The sequence below is a fragment of the Phalangium opilio genome, unplaced genomic scaffold (assembly GCF_054372755.1).
Source record: "Phalangium opilio isolate 3A_F unplaced genomic scaffold, DU_Popi_V2 ptg000100l_1, whole genome shotgun sequence".
Taxonomy (NCBI): Eukaryota; Metazoa; Arthropoda; class Arachnida; order Opiliones; family Phalangiidae; genus Phalangium; species Phalangium opilio.
The window spans coordinates 1,341,215-1,363,806 of NW_028324203.1; the positions used below are offsets into that span (position 1 = coordinate 1,341,215).

Consider the following 22,592-nt stretch of genomic DNA (forward strand, 5'->3'; position numbering starts at 1 on the left):
TATTCTGCAGAAAAGTTAAGCTCCTCCTTCTGCCCTTGGCTCGCTGGTTGGACCGTCAACTATTGCCCTTGGACTTCTAATTGGCGGCGTCCATCGATGACGTTCCTTTCCCTCGGTCAGTGATTGCTGCAAATTCCGCGCAGACTCCGTTTTAAACTATCAAATGAAACACCAAATTCAAAGTGTTTTTTTATCAACTGACAAATAAGTAACCGGTTAAAGACCGATTTTAACGGTAGCTTCGGTAACTCCAAGTGCTGAACGCAGCCACAGCCGACGACATTTACGATCCCTGCTTTGATCAAGTAAGTAAAGTGGTGAGTGTAATTTATTTAAGGATAAAACTAATCTCTTTAATTTATGAAGTATTCAACTAATCTCCTTAATTTATGAAGTATTCTGCTAATCTCTTTAATTTATGTAGTATTCAACTAATCTCTTTAATTTTCGAAGTATTCAACTAATCTCTTGCATTATTCCCGGAGTCTACGAATCTCTTAAATTTTTCCAGGCTACAACTACCTAATCTGTTTAGTTTTTCAAGGATTCAACAAAGTTTCAAGGACAACACTAATCCCTTTAATTTTTCAAGATTCAAGTTTCAACTAATTTCTATTTCGAATGGCTGGCGCTATGGCTCGTGTCTTGCTTGCTCAAGTAGCGGAGGAGCTAGAAGCAGCAGAACGGCGAAAAAGATATCGTCGAACGAGAGAGGAAGGGCGCGCATTTCTTATGCCAGATGCCGAGTTTTTGCGCCAATATCGCATGACGAAGGCGAAAGTCACCGAGTTGTGCAATTTGTTAAGACCGGAGTTACACAAACAATTAGAAGGCCATAACCAATATGTTTTGTCTGTCGAGGATGAAGTTCTATTAACGTTACTCTTCTATGGTTCTGGTGGCTTCCAACATAGCCTCGCAAGTAATTACGAGCACGGAATGAGCCAGTCCTCCGTAAGCAGAGCTATTGAAAGAGTAATGAATGCCATTAATAACAGAATGAGGAACTTCATACGCTTCCCTACTGGTGATGCTGAAGTCATATTAAATCATTGGACCAAATGTTGTGTGTTATATCTCTTATTTCCAAATGTCTTAGGAGTCATTCAGGCTTACTTGCTCTTTCCCTGAGGTACTGGGTGCCATTGACTGCACACATGTTGGAATTAGAGCCCCAGCTACGGATCCTAATGCATTCTTGGACAGGAAAGGAAGTTATTAAATTAATGTGCAACTAGTAAGTAATATTTCATACTTGTCTAACAATATGCATATTACCAAGATTATCAACAGATTTGCGACAATGAATGCAAATTTACAGATGTCGTAGCCATGTGGCCTGGTGGTACGCATGATGCATTCATTTGGCGTTTCAGTGGAGTGTTGGAGCGATTTAAGGCTGGGGACATGCCGCGTGGCTATCTGCTTGGAGATAGTGGGTACCCACTATAATCATTTTTAATGACTCCTCTGCTGCGAGCTATTACACCCAATGAACAGCGTTATAATGAACGCCATATGTCAGGTATTAGAACATTTATTATTCCACAATGTTATACATAAATAATATTTTGCAGATAATTCTCTTAAGATAAATCATATAAAAGTACAAGAGTGCTTAGCAAATCTTATACCCAATTAGAAGATTTATAGACTTCTAAGCTGTTAAAGGGAATCCAAAGAAGGCAGCGGCAGGTGCATAAGAATTATTTGAAGTACGTCACAGGCACAACGTGAAACCAAGATTAAAAGACTCCAAATTAAGTGGGACTGGACACTTCTTCCTTGTCTTCAATGAGATTGCAGGGACAAATCCCTAAAGTCGAATAAAATCAACCTAAGTTTCTTTTAATCACGCCTCTCCTCGCTCACATGCCTCTGACGTATGTCAAATAATTTATATCCACCCACCATTGCGTTCCTTGTAGTCCCTTTACGTATGCATATGTTACACAAAATGAGTTTTTAGCATTCCCCCGTGTTGCTCGGCCATTGATGAAGTGGAGACTTGATAGAGAAGGCTACAGTTTGATCCAGTACTTGACTAACCTGCCTCACCGAGGGCCTGACAACACTTAAAGTGTTAGTGACATAATTTTCGTCACCCACAAACTTAAAATGCGAAAAAAATCCTTGAAAAATCTAGTTTATTATGATATGTTTACTTTTTTATTTGGTTTCGTAGCAATTTATAAAATTGCAATCAAAGTAGAGTATTTGGAAAAGGCCTAGTTAAAATTTTGTTTCGTTTGATGACGTAGTGAGGAGAAATTTTCTCTCTAGATGTCGCTCACGTGAAGCCTGTTAGTGTCTCCGCGCGCGCCGCGTTAAGCCTAATTTATTCAGATTCGCGCGGCATTAGTACCGTGACCGTCAGTGGTGAGCGATATAGTCTTTAATTTTGAACTAAAATGTCAGACTCGGAAAACGATGAATATTATTCATTGTCATCAGATTCTTATTCTGAAGACGGGCTTAATCTAAGCTTTGATTCGAGTGTAGTAGACGAAGAATTATCGGAAGATGAAGATCTCGGGATTGGAAACTTGGGCCTTGGTATTCAGCCATACCAATTTGAACCCTTGATGCCAGAAGAAGTTTTAAGGGAAAGGCAGCTTGCTGCAGCAGTAAATACCGAGAGAAATGAGAGACTTTTTAATAATGACTGGTACGTACGATTACTACTTGATTTTCATAATTACGAGGATAGGTGAAAAGTGATTCAGGCTAGAATGATTCATACCTTTTACACAAGGAGATCGGACTATTTATGTAATTAGTATTAATCCTCATAGCCTGAAAACTATGTATTTTTTGTAGGTGTATTTGTGGCTTTTGCCAAGTAATGACTACTGTAGAAGAATGCACTTGCTGCAGGGAATATGAGCAAGTGGACAGTGTGTTGGAAGAGGGTAGCTGTATTACACAGCACCGTTTATTTGAGAGACGATGTCTCGATGTGGAAGAACTTAGGCAGTGGTATTTGGAATTTTGTAACCGGAGGCCTGGAAGAATCACTGAACCTCGACAAGGAGAAATTCACAGGTCAGATTTTAATTTCGATTACCTTACAGTAAGACTAAATGAGTATGTGCAAAAATTAGAATACAATTGCCACATTTTATCATTGCCTTCAGTATTTAGTTCAGAAGAATTTACACCTAGTTGTTTCATTGCAGGAAATATAGGTATATTGCCTATAGAAGATTTATACGATGGACTCACCAATTCTTACCAAGTGGTTTACGTTACCCAATTCCTAGTTGCGTCTTATTAAAAATTCGGGAAACATTTCCATCCGATGTTTATTGTGGATTTGTACGATTGCAATAAGAACTAATTTAAAAACCTCAATTATCCTCGTGTTAAGTCGAACTTGCGAAATAATTGCTAAACGTCTAATGGAAAAACATTTTAGTGCAACATGACTTGGATATGGGGATGGATAATTTGAAGTGTGAAATGTTGTATCTAGGGAAATTCGTATTCCCCATACACAATTAATGGTGTCTAGCTTCATTCCACTCGCTGTATACGGATCCTTGGAGTTTTTATTGATGACAGAGTAGCTTTTGACAACCACACTACAAAATCTTCCAACTGTGTAAACTAAACTCCTATTATAATTCTTTGACACTGCTAAATATTGACTTTACGTCGGTAATATGGCGCCCTACTATATTGTTTGGCACACAATCGCTCCACCAACACCAGGTTGGCAGTTACGTCTTTGGACATCTGTCACAAAGTGAACAAGTTAGTTCCCGCTAGTGATTTCTAGGATCACTGCTGTGTCAGTTGGACGCGGGGGTTTTATCTTTTGTACTTATCAGTTGTCTTTTTTTTTCTTGATAATTTCACACACGGTAGGCTATGAAGTAGCCTTTTTAAACTAAGTAGTCCTAGACCTCAAATGTGAAATAAATAAATTGACTTTTGTTTAAAAATTTTTTATTTTTGTCATGGTCATAAACAAACATCTATTTTTCTTCCTCAAAACGCCGTCGTTTACTGTAAGATTCGATAGCAAAATCTTTATCGGGATGTTCATGTTTGTGGCACAAGGTTTGTGGTTGTGGGCCTAACACGTTCGCAGTCCGATCCGTTCCTGTAGCATAGGTTTCGGCTCCGCTATACTCAATCACTTGAGCCATTAATCTTTCTACATAATCTAAAAATTCTTACGTTAATGCATTAAACTACTAAGCAGCCACAAGCTTAGCTTACTGTAAGTTGATGCAGCCATAATAGGCCTAACTGAAAATTCACCGGCTTTCGCTTTGGGAAAATAAATATTCCACCTACGAATACCGTCTTTAGTAGTGGCTTGTAGCTTCGAAGAATTTTCATTATAATGAAGGGCCGCCAAAATTAACCTGAAAAAAACCTTTTCAATTGAGCTCTTACTAAAACCTAGTAGCTTTCATTATTTACCGCGCTTCCATTCCATGAAACGAATAATGCGTATGCTTAGGAGCAAAATGAATCACTACAGCGTGATAGGCTTCAACAGATGATGTCTGGCAAACTGATGACATTTGTTTTACATCTTCCTGCAGAGACTTCACAATTTTTTGCAAAATAAGGAAAGGTTTTTTCCCTGGAAAATACTGATTATTAGCTAAGCGGTTTTCAAATGTAACGGGCGTAAGTAACACTAAAACTATAGTTATCTTCAAAGATCTTAGAAATAGTTCTTAGTAAATATGCCACGCACTGCATAAACGCAGCCTTGTTGTGTTTCATCGAAATAACAAACCTAATTCCAACCAATATTTTGGTCTTTCCTCGTCTAACTCTCCGTGGGCGCACTCATTGTATGACATTCCATGATCATTATGTTGGTTAGTGACATGACGTAACACAGATAACCATTTAGATTTCATGAGTTCACCATCTCCACCACTGGAATTGGCCAACCAATACATATGATTTTGTATACTTCTACTCCAAGACTTAACATCTCGCATGTATTTTTTGGTCCCGCAAGCTTGAGCAATCTTAGATTTCAGGGCTAAAAGAAAGTTTTCACTTACTCGATTGAAGATTTGAGAATTAAACTAATTCTTACATTTCACTAAGTGCCAGCAGTCAAATAAATGCGTTATTCTAGGATAATTTTCCTTGAGATAGCGCCTTACTTGCTTGTGTCTATCCGTAACTAAATACGCCACAGTCATACCTTTATCATATAAATAACTTAGCCCCTTTTTTAGTCCTTCGAGTTCCATCGCTACACTGTTAGCTACTTGACTACTCTATAGGAAAAAAACAAGAATCATTATATATAAAATTCTTCAGGTGTTGTCCAACAGGCGTGGCAATTGATTACCTGAATCAAAACCAAGTGAATTATTTTTTTAATGGAACTCTCTAAGAAACAGTAGCTGCCATATTTAGCAGAAAATCCGGGACTGTCACATCTTCCATCCCCACCCAAGCAAAGAGGTTTCCCCTGCAAGGACTCGAGAAGACATCTTTGTTCGCTCTCCCAGACCTACAAGAAAATTTCTACCATTTTTAATCCTTTTAGCATTTATATAAGAAAGGACACTTACAGTATTTATAGCTCGCAAAAGGTAGGCTTTTTGAATTCGATAATAAGTTCTCTTATCAAACATTTGAATCCCTATCATTTGCAACATCCTAATGGCTTTAGTTGGGTTCATCCCAGAAAATAAAATAGCTGCGGCAGTAAGAATATTCCCAGCAGGTTTGCGGGATATTTCTGGTTGGCTTTGCCATTTCACTTTGTGATTGTTGCAACATGTAGCCTGTACTATGACCATTGAGCCTTTTGTAGACATGACTGTAGTACATTTAGAGAGGCATATTGCGCAAAACGTGAAAAGTTGTAATAATGCGCTTTCAAACACCATAAATTTGCGCTCTTTAAAGAGATCTTCCCCTTCTTTGAACTGACGTGAACTACACAAATGGTAAAATTCCATCAAGAAGTTTTTCGCCAGGCACTCATTTCAAATAACTATAAACTCATACAGATTGACTTCATCTTCAGATAATTGGGAAGGAGTGTAGCTGGGATCTTGAGAACTCATAAATTCTCCAGCATCTGGGATTTCCTCCTCTTCCTCTTCGTAATCATCATCTTGGTCTCGATTTAGACATTGATGTAGATAATTCAAATCTTCTTCAGTTTGCGTAGATGCCTCTTTAGTCTTTATTGGGTCAGTTTGGGCTACTACAGGTTTAAAATTCATTGAAAACAGGTATAAATTCATTATAGGTTGAGAATAGCAATCGAGGGCCTAAATTTTCACCTCTATGAGATACAATCCTACAAAGTCGTTCATCAGTTTGAACTTTTTTTGACTGAACACCAAGATTTTTAGGAGTTTGCGTTTCTACTGTTACTCTTAGAAGACTAAATTCCTGGCAAGAAAATACTAGATGATGAATATAATTTATTATAATATATCTAATGAGAACATCTTACCATTTCCTTAACTCGTGACGTTGAGGGCTCGTTTATAAAATCAAAAATAGTGGGTACCACATTTGGCAATAAATTACGAAATCCAGGAACTGAGCTAGCACTCAAACTAAATGCAGCATCTCGGTTTCGTACAAAACACTCGGACTCAAAATGTAGAGAACATATTTTGCTTGTTTTTGCAGGCTTAAAACTAGGTTTTTTCATGCTTGCCAACCATTTATTTCTTAGTTCAATATCACTTGGAAAAGAATGAAACGTAAGCCTTTGGCCTTCTCGGTTGGTATTGCTATTATTTCCACAATTTGGAGCGACACACCGATATTTCACTGATTTCTCCATTCTAATAAATACAAGGGGCCTAAAACTTGGTCAAAATCTCTAAACAAACGCACCTAATATACTAAACTTTTGTGAGAAATACCGCCACTAACAAGTAGCAAATTAATCAGCTCAGCTGATAAAAACAGCCCTTGGCGTCGGAGCTCGGGAGTCTCGGGCGCGCGCGCTTGGCTTTTCCGCGAGATGCCGTGTGTGACGTAGCGAGGAGAAATCCCGCCAAAAATCTTCTCCGCAAATTTGCTTTTTGCCCCCCAAATTTCAAGTTTTCAAAGTGTTTTTTCTGTGTTTTCCTTCATATTTAAATATTAATCAAGCATATTTTTGGAATCAGAAGAGTTTAAACTCTCAAAAAAGTAAGGTTTTCTTTAGATTTGAGATAATTTTTAAATCACGTCACTAACACTTTAACTAAAATTAATGAAGAGAGAGAGAGAGAGAGAAAAGGTGGAGAAGTATTCAGTAGCCCCTTTAGTGAAAACTATCAGTAGCAATGTCACAACTCTTTATCTCTTAAGTTGACTGACATGACGCTTTTTGATGAACCAAAAGTAAAATAAATATGAGAGCGATTTAAATATCCGGAAGGAATTGAATAAGGAAAATATTTTCGCACTTCTTGTAGGAAATATTTCTTATTGTCTGTGCTAAACTTTGTTTGTAAAACAGCGATTAGGGCTTGCGTTGATTATCTCCAAGTCCGTCAAGACTTTGATTACCCAATACCTGTATAAGTGAAAGTCCCGACTAACTGGCAGATAATCAACTCCAAGCCCGAATCACTGTTCTACGAACAAAGTTTAAATTTTGCATCGACAAAAGAAAGATGTTCCTAATAGCGGCCTGAAGGGGGAAATATCTTCATTATTTATTTATGGGATGATATTGGTATATTCCACGCAAAACCATAAACTGGTGTAAGCGCAATCATATTAATGTCACATACCAACTAATGTTGGGTTGTTCGCAACGCTAGATAATTCTTGTAATCTAAAGCCATTTTGCCATGCTAATCTAACCATTGTATTGCCCCTCTAAGATAATGTGACTTCTAAATGACCTATGTTTTACTTAAGCCGTTCATTGATTATCTCTATCATTTAGAGCGCAATGTCATTGAACGTGTCAATGGCATTTTAAACATGCGGTTTCGCTGCTTGGACACGACTGGAGGGACCCTTTGCTACATACCTGAAAAGGTATGCGCGATTATTAGTGCTTGTAGCATTCTGCACAATTTCTGCGTGGATCAGCCAATGCCTGCCAGGGTAGGTAGAATAAATGATTTTGAAATGTTAATTTGGACATGAGGCTTCAATCCAAATTTTCTATTGTAGCTGCACCAAATCCAAATATAGGAGGTCCAATGAATGCTGCTGAGCCTCCTAATGACAATGAGCTGCTTCAAGCTGGACGTGTGACTAGACAAGGCCCTTGAATATCTTTTACTAACGTGTAGTACCTGTTAGGGCTTTCCATAACATAGCGACGAGCGAATTCAAACAAATCTTTATAAAAACAGAGCAATGCAGGGACATTTTCACTGTTTGAAGCTATGAGTTTCTTAAATGCTGTAGTAAATTTACAGACAATCTATTGATTCGTAGTAAAATCACTGGTCGTTATCGGAAATGACCCAATTTGTATCTTCACTTTTGTTACGTAAACATAAGCGTGATGAAAATGAATGTTAAAAGTCTAGTTTTAGCACAGAGTATTTTTATTAGGAAGACCAAAATTGCAAGAGCAATTTCATGCTCAGTTCATGCTCTTTTGGCACTCACAATTCGGAGCTTATTGATATATCATAATCTCATGGAATGGCATGCTGAAGTCTGAGGTACACACTTACCCTTTTATCAATATTTAAATTATCTGTTCCTCATTCAGGTGTTGACGCACTTGAAAATCCTGTCTCCGACGAGATACCTCTTCCATCTGCCGACGAACCAGCTTCTTCAGAAACTGACTGTGAAGCCATTCGCGCCTTGCAAGTAACTGTGGAACTCGCAGATCACGCGCTTTGGCCTTTACGACTGGTACTCGAGATAAATTATGAAACATAACCAATGAACTGTTACTTCCATTTCAGTATGCAGGAATTGGTATATTAATCCCTCTGTTTCTCTCGATATGAATATCATAAGTCTGAAATAGGTAATGGTGTGATTAATGACAATAGCATAGTAAAGTTTTATGTAGAATAGGTGTGAAGACTTCGGAGGATGTCATTTGAAATCGGGCTACAGAAACCAGCACTGAACTCCAGTATAGTTTAATCCACCTGTAAATAAGTATGTGAATATAAATAAATTGCAGAGTTGTTGGGTTCTGTAACTGTATGCAGGTTATAAATAATGTCTAGAGTAAAGGGTGGTCGTCATCAATATACGTGAAAAGCAAAATACCCGTGAACAGAATAAAAGCACGCCAGTAGCGGTATTGAATTGAAGCATTAAAGCAGGGGGTAACCAACTTTTCGTTTTTTTTAACCCCGCCTGGCAGCACTGAGATCTATGTCCGCATCGAATCAAAGGAAAATCAAGTGATTTTATGATGAATTCGTCTACTAATTATAAGACCAATCTGCATAGTGAAACATGATCCAGTGGAACATACAGGAAATAACACCGAATGACTTTAAAATTTTAATTAGTTTGCAATTTCATGGATAGTTTTGAATAAGGACCTCCGATCAATCGCGTAAGGCCCTGCCTTTCTACTAACAAAATTCTCGTGGAACGCGGCTTCATCCTCCCTTTAAATAACAGTAAAATGATAAAACAAATGCAAATGCATTGCATTAAAAGAAATTATGAAGTCAATGTGCGTAACACATCCAATAAATTATATATTGAATGGAAATTTAATTGCCTTATTAGATCCACACCAATAACACGCATGCAAAGAGCACATGTAAAAAACGAGATTATAAAAAGCATGCGAATATTAAATAAGACTATAGACAGCACGCGAATATTAAGTAAGACTATAGAAAGCATGCGAATATTAAATAAGACTATGGAAAGCATGCGAATATTAAATAAGACTATGGAAAGCATGCGAATATTAAATAAGACTATAGAAAGCACGCGAATATTAAGTAAGACTATAGAAAGCATGCGAATATTAAATAAGACTATGGAAAGCATGCGAATATTAAATAAGACTATGGAAAGCATGCGAATACTAAATAAGACTATAGAAAGCATGCGAATATTAAATAAGACTATAGAAAGCATGCGAATATTAAATTAGAATATAAAAACCATGCGAGTATTAAATTCGATTATAAAATCCATGCGAGTATTAAATTAGACTATAAAACGCATGCGAGTATTAAATTAGACAATAAAATGCATGCGAGTATTAAATTAGACAATAAACTGCATGCGAGTATTAAATTAGACTATAAAATGCATGCGAGTATTAAATTAGACTATAAAATGCATGCGAATATTAAATTAGACAATATAATACATGCGAATATTAAATAAGACTATAAAAAGCATGCGAATATTAAATTAGAATATAAAAAGCATGCGAATATTAAATAAGAATGTAAAAAGCATCCGATTATTAAATAAGACTATAAAAAGCATGCGAGTATTAAATTAGACTATAAAAAGCATGCGAATATTAAATTAAACTATAAAATAAATGCGAGTATTAAATTAGACTATAAAACGCATGCGAGTATTAAATTAGATAATAAAAAGCAAGCGGGTACGCAAGCAATAAATTAAATTCTAAAAACATGGAAGTAACTCAAGTAATGAAGGAAACGAAATTTTTGCACGCCAAACTGAGCGTGAAGAAAATAATAGTAATAATAATAATGGTAGAATGGAAAGAGTACATGTGAAAGTAGGTCAATGAAATATCTACAATGAGTACAATCTATCCCAACAAAAACATCTCTGTAAAAATATGCCAAGTTGTTTGGCCGTGAAAAGAAGTGAGTTCTAAAACAGCGCTTCTCAAACTGTGGTCCGTGGACCGGCACCGGTCCGCGGGCATGCGGCTGCCGGTCCGCAGGCAAGCGCCGGCAGAATCTGCCTTTCCCTGGTATAAATGGCCTTTTCTCTGTTTCTACTCCCTCTTTATATTAGTAAAGATAAAAAAGACCAAGGTCGTATTTACCTTCTTTAATTTTCGTCTTAACGGATCACGTGCGCCGAGTTAAGTGTGCGCGAGTTAGAGTTCGGACTGTTCCATTATAGTTACCTTCCCTCTACCCTTTCTGACCTAACCCCTTTAGTTAAAGTTGAATTGGCCGCGGTTTTTTGGAAGAACCCCGCTAGGTGTCACCAAGTGCAGACTAATGAGAGGCGTGCCCGAGAAATATCTTTTTCATAAGATCTCTGCGACCCAACTGCATTATTTTAGCATATTTAGCTTATTCAATATTTGAAATTTAAGCGTTTTCCGTTATATCTGTACTAATTTTTATACCGTAAGTACCCATTCTGTTAACACTGTACGTAAAACACTAATGAAAACTTTTAAATTGTATTTTGAACCTACGACTATTTTTGGACCATCCTAGATATAAATCGCAAACCTTTAAATAAATAAGATAAAATATAACCACACTTACAAGTAAGTGAGATTTTCTCTAGTTTTTGCAGGTAAAAATTTATTTAATGCAATTGCAGCTGCATTCCCATATTCTAATTGTTCAGTCAAGTGAAACCCGCATTCCAATTTTTCAATGAATCTATTATTCAGAAGAGTTACTCCTGTTGTGTAGTCGATGACAGCGAAATATTCCCTTTGTAGCAATATACGTGACAAATATTCATTAGAGTGTAAATTCTGGTATGGTACCAGTGAACGAGTCGGATTTTCTTGCACTCGTTTCCAGATCTTTTGAGTAACTGATGATTCGCCGTACTGTAAATGATGTAAGGTTAACAGTATTATTTGAAAATCAACACGAATTCTCACTCATTTTTCTTTGATGACAGTTATTTGGGATTTGTCTGGAAAATCTACGATATAGCACTACAGCCCAATTCTTTATTTGAACGTTCTCAGGTCAATTATTGGACACTTTTCCAAAATATACGTCCTTATAATTTGTTTACAGCTTTCTCCAAATTTTATGATGAAAAGATAATGAAATAATAACTATTGTCCCTGACCGTTCAATGAATTAGAGCTCGGCATTTTCTATCTATTATCCACAAATTAGTGGATAACCGATTATTTATAAACAAAGTTGTGGATATAATACGGTTTAACACATAAGTTCTAAGGATATTTTTCGAGGATGGATAAAGATAAAATGACGTGGATAATGGTTAGATAATGCGGGGTCCTATGCATTAGGTAGTTCCTGCTTTTGCTGTTCAGTTCAATAGGAATTTCATTTCTATACATTTGGAAAGTGTCACTTTTGTACTTTTGTTCTACGGGAGTTAATTTCTGAGCCATTTTTTAAGTCAAACGGGATTCTACCCTATGGGATTGTGTTTAATGAGACACGAGTTCTGAAATACAGGAATCTTTTAGAGAAGGTGGCGTTTCGGGGACCCAAATTTGAGTAACTCAACTAAATTACTTCGAAAACCTTCGCGGGCGTGCACAAAACCACTCATAAGTTTTATCGCAGACGGATGAATGATTTAGGAATGCGAACGAGATAACAATGAAACTTTAGTTTTTACATTTGCAAGGTGTTTCTGATAAGCCTGCAATAAATCAATGGCCGTGTTCTTATGGTCAAACTGAGTGGAAAGTGTTAGAAGTAAGGGGCCTAAAGCATTTAGTTATGAAGATATGTGCTCCCAAAATTTGGTCCCTAAAACAAGAAATATTCCTACAGTGGAGTGTCACTTCTATTCATTTAAAAGAACACTTCTGCTGTATAATTTTTAGAGAGCGTAAGGCTATAGAAATTGTCTAATACTTCTAAACGAGATGGGCAGGTTGATATATCTTGATATGATATGATGATATGACCGAAGTTAAGAGAGTTCGATGGGCAATTTTGAGTCGAAAATGTTTCTGACTTTGTGCCTTAAGACCACTGCTCATAAGATATGATTAGAGTATTTTACTGATTATACGTTAATTAATTTAGCACTGTCTTTGAATTTATAAGTCAAATTTAAGGGGTCATCCGTAAATCATTCTATTCAAATCTTTTAAGCAGTGGCCTTTGGATCAAATGTCATGGAATATTTTCTACTTAAAAATGCCGATAGAACTCATTCTACTTCGGACGTACCACAAGTTTGGGAACACCCTCTTGATATTTTAACCATACGTTGATAAGAATTAGAAGGCTTACAACCTCAAACATATTGATTGTATTAGATCCCTTTTCAAACAACGGTATCGAATCAGGAAACGTGTCAAAGTCACTGAAGCTTTTGATGAAATTGCCAGGTTTGGAGACAATTAAAAACGATAGTAAAACAGTGGAAATAGCCAAGCTTAAAAATCGTGATCCGAGTTTCCAAAACGTCAAAATGCATTTCTGGCTAAAGCGTTTATTTGGCATCTCAGGATAGCCTTCATTTAAAATATAAATTAATGAAAAAGGATTAAATTATGACAAATGAAACTCACAACTGCCAACCAAAGGCGCTAAAAACTCCATATAAGCATCCATAACTACAATTGAGACTTTAAATTTTTGAATTTGAAAGCAACCGATTAAAGCATACATAAAAACAAGTGTCTGTGATACCAAGAGTAGCATAAACCAAACTTGGAAATATTTTTAAAATATGAGAAGGGACTCAAAATACTTCTTTTCAAAGTATAGCTTTGGTTTTTGAAGGCACCGGTTGTCTCTAACAGTCTAACTGCGAGCCTTGACAACCCATATTTCCCACTGCAGCTGCATCGAAATTCTATAACTATCAACAAGAATTCGAAACCAGGACAACAGATAGAAACGGCCTCCGAGATGCCGGAACACATGATACAACTTCTGGCTGCTAAGCATAATTCAGTCGTGAACTCTCAATCTATAAGGACAAGAAAGGGTTTTATGTTTTTCATCAATATAATGTTCATGACCTGTCGACACCTTTTTGCACATTGATCGTCTAGTATTTTAAGCCATGTATACGTAGAAATACTACGAATTCTGGATTCCCAATTAGGAACAAATAAACCTTCACCAGCGTAGGGAAAAAATATGAATCTCCTTCTCACTAAAGAGGAAGGGGTGTTTTATTTCTTTCTCTTTGCCAAATGACTTGCTAAAGGTGAAGTTTGGAATCCATAATAAGTTGTATCATAAGTTCATAAGGTATGTTCCATAAGTGTTTCACTGGTTACTGAGATCTAGTCATGAAGTGACATAGGTAAAAACGTCAAAGATACTCGTGAAACGACGCCTAGTGAGCCTGGTGAGGTGGTGTCAAAAGCTTCGTACAGACTAAATAGCAATATGGACCTTAAAACCGAATGTATTCAATACTCGCTTGTCGTTCTCGAACAAGCTCTCATACATATGTATTCATACATATATATGGTTTAGCATTGCAATTCTGTTCACCACATCCATTTTTTTGCAAGATATCAAATATTTCAGTTAGAGAAAGCCTTTACTTCAAAGCAATAAGAAAACAACATACGGTTGGATGAAAGACAGGGAGAAAAGTAAAAATTGCCTTCGTTTCGTCTTGTTAGCCATATCGTAGTATACGATAGGCTCTTAGTTTGACCCGAGCCGTAGTAGTAATAGTAGTAGTAGTACTTGTGGCCGGAGTTTTCGCTTTCGTTATCGTCAGATTTTAGCTTAAAAGGAACCTTATATTACCACAACCCACCCATTGGGGTAACTGGGCTCGGTTAGAGATTTAATTTTAATTAAAATCTTTACAGGTCAGACCCGGGAATTGAACCCGGGTCGCTGGCGCAGTAAGCAAACATTCTACCAATTGAACCATAGAGACTTGATAGAAACTCCGAGTTTTTTATTATTTATTTTTATCTCTAAAATGTCGGGGTGATGTGGGGTGGGGTACCTCTTAATCTGTGGGGTCGAATACTTTTGAATTTTTATCTGTGAGGTCGGATACTTATGAATTTGTATGTTTGGGGTTTTTATATTTATTTTCTTTTTTATTTATGTGCTAATTAAATAGATAACGATTTTCCCCGTTACCTACCGCGCTCCTCATGTGTTTCGTTCTCGTTCGGTAGCTATCGTCATCTATGTTATGTTTGACTGGAACGTTTTTGGCGGTTAATTCAAATGTGGGTTTAGATAGAGCTAACATAGTGTTAAATGAGCGTTACGCGTTTGATCATTTTAGCATTGCTAAAGGTAATTCGAGGGGATAATCACTAAAATGCGTAATCACTATAACTAAACTTTCTCCTTCAAAAGTTTCTGGGCATAAGTCCTTGTTAGAAATTTATAATATGCGATAAGTGTGAATCGGCATAAGTCTATGTTGTAAACTCATCAAGGGGATTATCACTAAAACTATCTGTTCTTCGATTCGCCGGAATATTAGAATTACAGCATAAGTAAATTTATACGGTTATAATTTTATCACTGTTAAGAGTAGGGAATCGAGGGGCTATTAACTCTGATTTTATGCACGGTACATCATTTAAGCATTGAAAAAGATAGCGCTATTCACTCATTAGGGTAAGGTATAGAGGGGTTATCCACTCATTAGGGTAGGGTATAGAGGGGCTATTCACTCGTACGATATGGCTACTATTACGAGCCCTTGGGCCGTCTTGTTTTCCAACTAGAATCGCTATACTATCAAAATAAATTGAATTTGAAAATTCTACCGCCAGGCCTCTAACATGATCGATTGAAAATGGGCCAACAGCAAGGTCAACCTCCTGAGAACGAAAATAGTTCATTAGACAAAGTATGTAATCCAACCCTCCATTAGCATGGATTGTTTCTGTAAGTTTTGTTAGTCTCGGCATTGTTCATGTGAGAAAAATAGAATGCAAACTGGGACAGAAAAGAGGTATAGAATACTTTGGTTTTAAATCCTGATAGATGCTGGCTTTACTTTAATACCTAAATCCCAACCTAACCAATAGCTTGTGGTTTAATAAACTTGTTTTATTCTCTTTTCCGTTTTTGTTTCGCTGTCCATGCTTTTAGTTCAATGACTCAATAAGGAATGTCATTTTACCCCTCCCTGTCAAACGCAGGTATTCCGCCAGGGCAGTTAGAATGAAAAAAAATATATAATTTAGAGAAATGGAGCTCTCCCAGTAAATTTCAATCCAGTGGACATTCGCAGATGTTTTGACTCTCACAATTACGGGTTTAAATAGATAACACAACTTTCAAGGTTACTTCTTTCATAAACTCCGGTACATATATAAATACTCTTATACGACAAATATAAAGGTAACAATGCCAAAAGACACCAATCTATAAAGGATGCAAGTTCGAAGTAAATACATTTTGATCCATGCTTATGTAGTGTATTTTTGGCTTATGTCAGAGTCTATGGTGTTCCTTCCGCGTGAATGGTAACGTAAACTTAGAAAATTTCGTCGATATTCCACCACGCCTAAATTTCTGTCGGTCCGTAGCGCCTTTCGGGGAATTTTTGCCATCAAACGCGCAAGCTTCAATAATAAATAGGTAAGAACCTTAAAAATTATTATAAAACCATGGGTAATTTTTTGTAAAATATAGTTGAACCCATTATTAATATTTTGCATTTCTCTTACAATCGCAGTTCAGTTATGATAATTTAATTTTTTACTCGTTGATCATACTGATTAAAGCCGTGGATCTAAAGAGTCAATTTGAGTAGTAGGGACTATACAAATACGCATGGATCCAAGATGGCCGCCACCCCAAGATGGCCACCAGACCATCATCTACCAAACTCAAACCAAACTTTTCAGACAAGTCTGGACTAGCCCGAGCTCCTGCCTGTTAGTTTCAACCCCCCCCCCATGACATCATCTTCTTAACTTAGACCAAAACTAAAACTATAGTCAAGCTTGACGTCATCCCTGGCTTGCTAACATTGGGTGTTACCCTTTAACCACTCCAGCTTTTCTCTCTGTAAGCCTAAAGTTAATAAAAACACAGATTTTAAGACATCAAATATTTTCTTTTTATATGATGTACAGATATGCGTAATAAATAAATACAAAATATATAGTACAAAATAATCAACAACCAGCAAGGATAAACAAACATGTTTTAACGAAGTCATTTTTCACATTGACCCCGTATCGTTATTTGACTCGGAAGTGCAATCGGCGGAGGGCCGTTTGGGTTTATTTTCTAATTGTTTTCTGCTTCGCCGCTCGATTTCGTAAAGAGTTAACAAAATGTTGACTATTAACCCGTAAACAAAAAAGAAAATGAGGCACAGCATATTGAGTCTGTTACGATAGTAAATGATATTTAAAATAGGTAGTACGTGATATATATGTAACATAATAGCGAGGTAAGCGACAGTTTTAATTGGTTCCTACTGGTTTAGTAGGCGGAGCGTAAGTAAAGAGATAATTTCACTGGATAGGTTAATTAAGGTAAGGCTAGAAAATAAGCCTATAATTATAAGTCTGTAAAGGATAACAAATATACGAATAAAGATTTTTAATAACATATGATATATACAATAAAACACAGAATAACAAATATTTATAAAAAAAACCCACCACCATTAAAAAAGACTAAACACCGGTCGAGCCACACCCCCCACTGCCGCGTAATGTAGGGGTCAAACTCTGGAAACAACATAAAAATGTGTTACATGTTGAAACCTAAATCAAAAAACTTTAAAATATTTACCGCCGCTTCCACAGGTCTTAGCAATATAACCGGGGTAACTATCAATTGGGCGACTCTATCGCCACGCCGAACAGTGTAGGGGGCCCCCCGACATTGGCAATGACCACTTTTAGGGGTCCCCGATAGTCGGCGTCTATTATTGTTAAGAAATATTATACTTTTGGGGCATTATAAAATAACTAATAAACATACCTATCGTCCCCTCGGCAACAAACAGCCCTTGGGCCGTCAAGCTGCTACGGCCGACAATGCGACCGTAGCTATCCGCTGGCAGCATAACGCCTAACCCAGTCGACAAGATTTTGATACCGTGCGGTTCGAGCACAGTATCAATTGGACAATATAAGTCCAGTCCGGCCGACTGGGGAGTGGCACGACGAGGAGTAAGCGCTGCCGGATGGATTTTAATAAACGACAGGGCGGGCAATCGAGTAGTGCTGGAGAAAGACATCTTTGTAAAAGAGTGCTTAAGGTACAGAAGTTAAACAACTGATAACTTTCACGTTGAAACACGGGGCTTATATAGTAAATTATGGAGGTTAAATCTAATAGTGTCTAGCTTTCAAGATTCTTAAAAAACTATTTTTCGATAAATAGCAAAAAGGTAATTAGGTATATATTCATAAATTTAGAAATCTCTCCGAGGACCAAGTTTTTTCTATATGCAAAACTTGTCTAGCCACGATTTAAATAATTCAAATATGATCGTGTTATATAAAAAAATTTATGGGCGAAGGTTAAAAAGGAGTTACCTTGGTAGAAGCCCGAGGGGGCAGGTTTTTTATTGGTATGCAAAGTTTGTTTGGGCCTGTCTGGGCATAATTTGAATAATATAATTTGAATAATCTGCATGAGATCGCCTTATAGAAAAATTTTTTGATGAAGGTTAAAAGTAATTATTTTGGGAGGAAACGAAATTATTTTTTAACATGATTTAAATCTAAATAAACGTATATTAAACTATAGAGGTATTTTTTATATGTGTATTTATTCTAATATCCTTCATAATCTCTATTATCAACTCATCAATAAAAAATACAGTTAAGGTTAAATTAAAAAATCGCTTGTCGGTACATAATTATATTTTTTAAACACTTAATAAAAGTAAAATAAGGTTGTCTTATAAAAAACCATGCCTGGGCCTGTATTCTAAAAAAAAATGGCCCTGAGATTTTCGTATAAAAGCTGGAGCATCGGCAGTAGATTTTCACAATCGAACTACCAGCAATGAGTCACTACCAAGAATCGCAATCGCTCTCTCAATCACTTCTTGAGTCTCCGCCGTCTTCTCCCGGGGATCGACCAGGCCCTAGTCGCGGTCGCCGCGCATTAACCCAATTTGTAAGACCATCGCCGCCGGAAGTTCTTATCGACTCCGACGACGATAGCTTTGTACAGGAGGTACTCCAAAAAATATTGTCGGATCCAGCGGGATCGAAGGCTCTTTTCGCCTTCGAAAAGACGGTCAATACTACGAGACCAAAGTCCCCCCACGCCAGGGGGATTTCTACGTGGATCTTGCAATCTACAAATTCGCGGACATCAAAAACTCCCAGCCCGATAAGGTCTGGGAGTGTGAAAACAAGAGGCTAAAGACAGTCCTCAAAAAAAACAATAGTGAAGGCGTTAAATTGATTAACGCCTTCCACAAGCTGGTGGAGGCCGTCAAACAGGACGAGGAAGCTAAACAGCAGCCCCCCAGTAAAGTACGTATCTATTTAACAATAAATCTGCAAACCAAGTTTTTTCTAATTGTTTTATTTCTGATAGAAATTTAAAAAATGAGTTCGAGCAGCAGCAGCGGCAGCGACTCGGAGGGTAGTGAGGGAGAAGAACACGCACAGGTAAACCGGTACTACACAATTGAGCGGCAGATTGACAAAACGAGTCGCAAGTGGCATTGTAAACAAATCGATTTGCGTATAGCTTTTAAAAATTTGGATGACATTCCAACGCGAGAATTTTTCGAATTTTTCGAAAAATTCTCGACGAAGTTATACGCAAATTAGTAACCGAGAACCCCGGGTATAATCGAGTTCGATTTGTTTTAAGCTCCCCCGGATTGACGACCCCTGTAAATATTAAATTTATAAAAATTGACAAATTCACCAGTAAGCGAATTATGCGCACCATCTATAGAGTGACGCAATCTAGTCGGGACTTTGTCTTTAATGGTGAAGATTTTCAGTTTGACATAATTTTTTTAAATCTCGATGCAAATATAGGAGTTTATTATAAGTCCATTAAAAATAGAACTTTGGTTAATTTGGATTATTTTGTTAAACAAAATAACCAATTTATTTTTATGGAAAACAATGATAACCTCTGTTTTGCTCGGAGTTTAGTTCTGGGTAAAGAGTTGGCCGATCGCAATTTTTATCGACAAAATAAGCAAGGTCCGACTTTTAACCGGAACAATTTTGACAAACTGAGACGCAATAGTGACCTTCAAGGTAACATTGCGAAAATCTTGCACCGAAAAGCCGGCGTCCCCGAAGGTTTCGTTACTCTAGAAGATATTCAAAAATTTCAAAATTATTTAGCTCCCCATTATCGGATCATAATAATTGATGCTGCGAATAATTTTACCATATTTTTCAAAGGACCCCAAGCTCCTAAATTTATCTATCTCTTAAAAATTGGTGACCATATCCACCCTGCGAAAACTTGGCACGGCATGATGGGGGGTGTTATCTCTTGCGATTTATGCTTAAAATCTTTTTACAAATACGAATTGTTAAAAGAGCATAAATGCCCCGAGGATACAAAACCCTATATATGTTTTCGATGCCAAGGAGAAGCTTTTCATTTAACTAACGAGGATGTTTTAAAACGTTGCGACGAATGCCACCGCTATTTCTTCCCCGGCCCCTGCTACGAAACTCATTTACTTAATGGCACCTGCGCGAGTCAAAAACGATGTTTAGAATGTGGACGACTGATGGGTGACGATCACGACTGCAATCCCGAATGCTCTCAATGTAAAATAGTTCATCCGCCAGGTGAGCATTTTGTTATGCCTTTGGAAACCAAAATGAAAGCCTCGCGGTTTATTTATTACGACATTGAGACTATTCTGAGAAATAATATCCATGTCCCCATTTTACTAGTTTGCGACGTAGAGACTGAAGCTGGCTTTGAAACCAAAATTTTTTACGGCGCCAATTGCGTCGAGCAATTTTTAAATTATTTATTTAGAGTAGAGCAGGTAGTTTTGACTGGACAGAAGCGTAAAACGTACCAACCGCGCTTTACTAACACTCAAGTCGTAGCTCATTACGCGAAAGCTTTTGATAACTTCTTAATTCTTAACGCTTTAGTCCATAGACACGTCACCCCTGCCGTTATTTTTGACGGCAGTAAAATTTTAATGATTCATCTTGAGGGACCTCAAATTAGATTCCTTGATAGCTTTAATTACATTAGTCAACATTTGCGTAATTTCACCAGCATGTTTAGCCTCGGCGATGTGGCGAAAGGATTCTTTCCATTTGATTTTCATACCGAAGAAAATCTCAATTACATTAGCGTCATCCCTGAAGCCTCGTACTTTAACGTAGCTCAAATGAAGGCCAATGATTATCGAGATTTTCAAACTTGGTACGCGTCAATGGAAGGGTCTATTTACAACATCAAAGAGGAGCTTATTAAATATTGCATTCAAGACGTTCGAGTTTTAAGACAAGGCGTCGAAGCTTTTAGAAAAATTTACGTAGACCTAACCAAATTAGACCCTTTCTGCTTAAAAAATATCACTTTGGCGGGTGCTCTAACCACTATTTATCTTAACTATTACTATAAACCTTACAGCATGGGTATTGTTCCTTCTAACGGCTATAACGCAAAATTTAATCACAGTCAGATTAGCTTAAAATATCTTGCTTGGGTGGAGAAAACTGAAAATATAAAATTGCGCACTGCTTTAAGCTACGGGGGCGAGTATCGCGTCGGTCGCTATTTAGTGGATGGTTATAGCGAAACTCCTCCCAAAATCTACGATTTCCACGGTTGCTACTTTGACGGATGTCCATGCCAAAAACTTAATGCCTACAATACCCAACTTAAAGCCAGCAACAGATTTCTGTACGAGCGGACTCTAGATAGAGAGCTGTTTATTAAAGAGAAGATGGTCGGGTATGAATATACCTCCATCTTTGAGTGTCAATTTGCTAAGCTTTTAAAAGAAAACGCCGAAGCAAAGGCTTTCTGCAAAAGTTTAACTTTTCGACCTCAAATATCAGCCCGTAGCGCTCTCTATGGGGGACGAGCGGAAAATTTTGTTCTTAACTGCCACGTGCAAAGTGAGGCGAAAATTTTCTACAAGGATATTATTTCTTTGTATCCCAAAGTTTGTCGCGATTGTCCGTACCCTAGCGGCCACCCCATAATCTATAACAGAGATTTTGACAAATCGCCAGGGTGGTATTTTGGCGTTATGAGTTGTCGTCTGCTGGCCCCTCAAGATCTCCACATCCCCTTAATTCCCTTTCGCAGCGGTGGTAAATTAGCCTACGCCCTCTGTCGCACGTGTCTAGAATTGCGAGCGGAAATCTGCGATCACACTGTCAACGAACGGGCTTTCGAATCAGTCTGGCCAACGGTAGAAGTCTATGCCGCTATGGAGCATGGTTATAAACTACTCGATATATTCGAAGTGTACCATTATCCAAAAACGGAATATTTCTTCGCGCAGTACATGACTGATTTTATCGCCCTAAAAGTGAAGAATTCCGGATTTCCCGCTCACGCGCAAACGCCTCTGCAAAAAGAGGCGTATATCGCCAATATAAACAAGAATGAAAAGCTCTCGCTGACGGTGGCGGATATTCAATCAAATCCTTCCCTGCGTAATATCGCTAAAATTAATTTAAATTCTCTTTGGGGTCGCATGGCGTTGAATACGGGTAAGATTCGCAGCATTTTCATCAACAATAATTACGAATTGATACGATACGCGAGCGATTACACTCTGGAATTAGTCGACTTACGGCCAGTTACGGAGTCGATCGCTCTCTTATCGTACAAAGCCAAAAG

General features: G+C 37.5%; 3 protein-coding genes across 3 annotated transcripts; 1 reads left to right on the forward strand and 2 right to left on the reverse strand.

Moving 5' to 3' along the window:
• The first annotated feature begins 2,411 nt into the window (after window positions 1-2,411).
• On the forward strand, window positions 2,412-3,947 carry LOC149632417 (uncharacterized). Its single transcript, XM_089851093.1, has 3 exons — window positions 2,412-2,668; window positions 2,821-3,045; window positions 3,180-3,947. Exons 1-3 carry the CDS (start codon window positions 2,412-2,414, stop codon window positions 3,331-3,333), a joined length of 636 nt encoding a protein of 211 aa, XP_089707219.1. The 3' UTR covers window positions 3,334-3,947.
• A 795-nt stretch (window positions 3,948-4,742) lies between these two features.
• Window positions 4,743-5,501, reverse strand: LOC149632418 (uncharacterized). The gene is made up of 3 exons (XM_089851094.1): window positions 5,333-5,501; window positions 5,072-5,253; window positions 4,743-5,014 (listed from the first exon to the last, which is right to left on the reverse strand). The coding sequence occupies exons 2-3, from the start codon at window positions 5,229-5,231 to the stop codon at window positions 4,743-4,745; spliced, it is 432 nt and encodes a 143-aa protein (XP_089707220.1). The 5' UTR covers window positions 5,232-5,253; window positions 5,333-5,501.
• Window positions 5,282-6,906, reverse strand: LOC149632419 (uncharacterized). Its single transcript, XM_089851095.1, has 5 exons — window positions 6,458-6,906; window positions 6,282-6,393; window positions 6,001-6,202; window positions 5,502-5,928; window positions 5,282-5,455 (listed from the first exon to the last, which is right to left on the reverse strand). The coding sequence occupies exons 1-5, from the start codon at window positions 6,794-6,796 to the stop codon at window positions 5,282-5,284; spliced, it is 1,254 nt and encodes a 417-aa protein (XP_089707221.1). The 5' UTR covers window positions 6,797-6,906.
• Window positions 6,907-22,592: the final 15,686 nt, after the last annotated feature.

Excerpts from the sequence above, each read along its gene's own strand:
- LOC149632417 (XM_089851093.1), top strand. The coding sequence starts at position 2,412 with ATGTCAGACTCGGAAAACGATGAATATTATTCATTGTCATCAGATTCT. Across the intron at positions 2,669-2,820 it reads AGACTTTTTAATAATGACTG|GTGTATTTGTGGCTTTTGCC; the intron begins GTACGTACGATT and ends TATTTTTTGTAG. Across the intron at positions 3,046-3,179 it reads CGACAAGGAGAAATTCACAG|GAAATATAGGTATATTGCCT; the intron begins GTCAGATTTTAA and ends GTTTCATTGCAG.
- LOC149632418 (XM_089851094.1), bottom strand. The coding sequence starts at position 5,231 with ATGGAACTCGAAGGACTAAAAAAGGGGCTAAGTTATTTATATGATAAA. Across the intron at positions 5,015-5,071 it reads CTGCTGGCACTTAGTGAAAT|CCCTGAAATCTAAGATTGCT; the intron begins GTAAGAATTAGT and ends ACTTTCTTTTAG.
- LOC149632419 (XM_089851095.1), bottom strand. The coding sequence starts at position 6,796 with ATGGAGAAATCAGTGAAATATCGGTGTGTCGCTCCAAATTGTGGAAAT. Across the intron at positions 6,394-6,457 it reads CGTCACGAGTTAAGGAAATG|GAATTTAGTCTTCTAAGAGT; the intron begins GTAAGATGTTCT and ends TTTTCTTGCCAG. Across the intron at positions 6,203-6,281 it reads TAGGATTGTATCTCATAGAG|TAGCCCAAACTGACCCAATA; the intron begins GTGAAAATTTAG and ends TTAAACCTGTAG.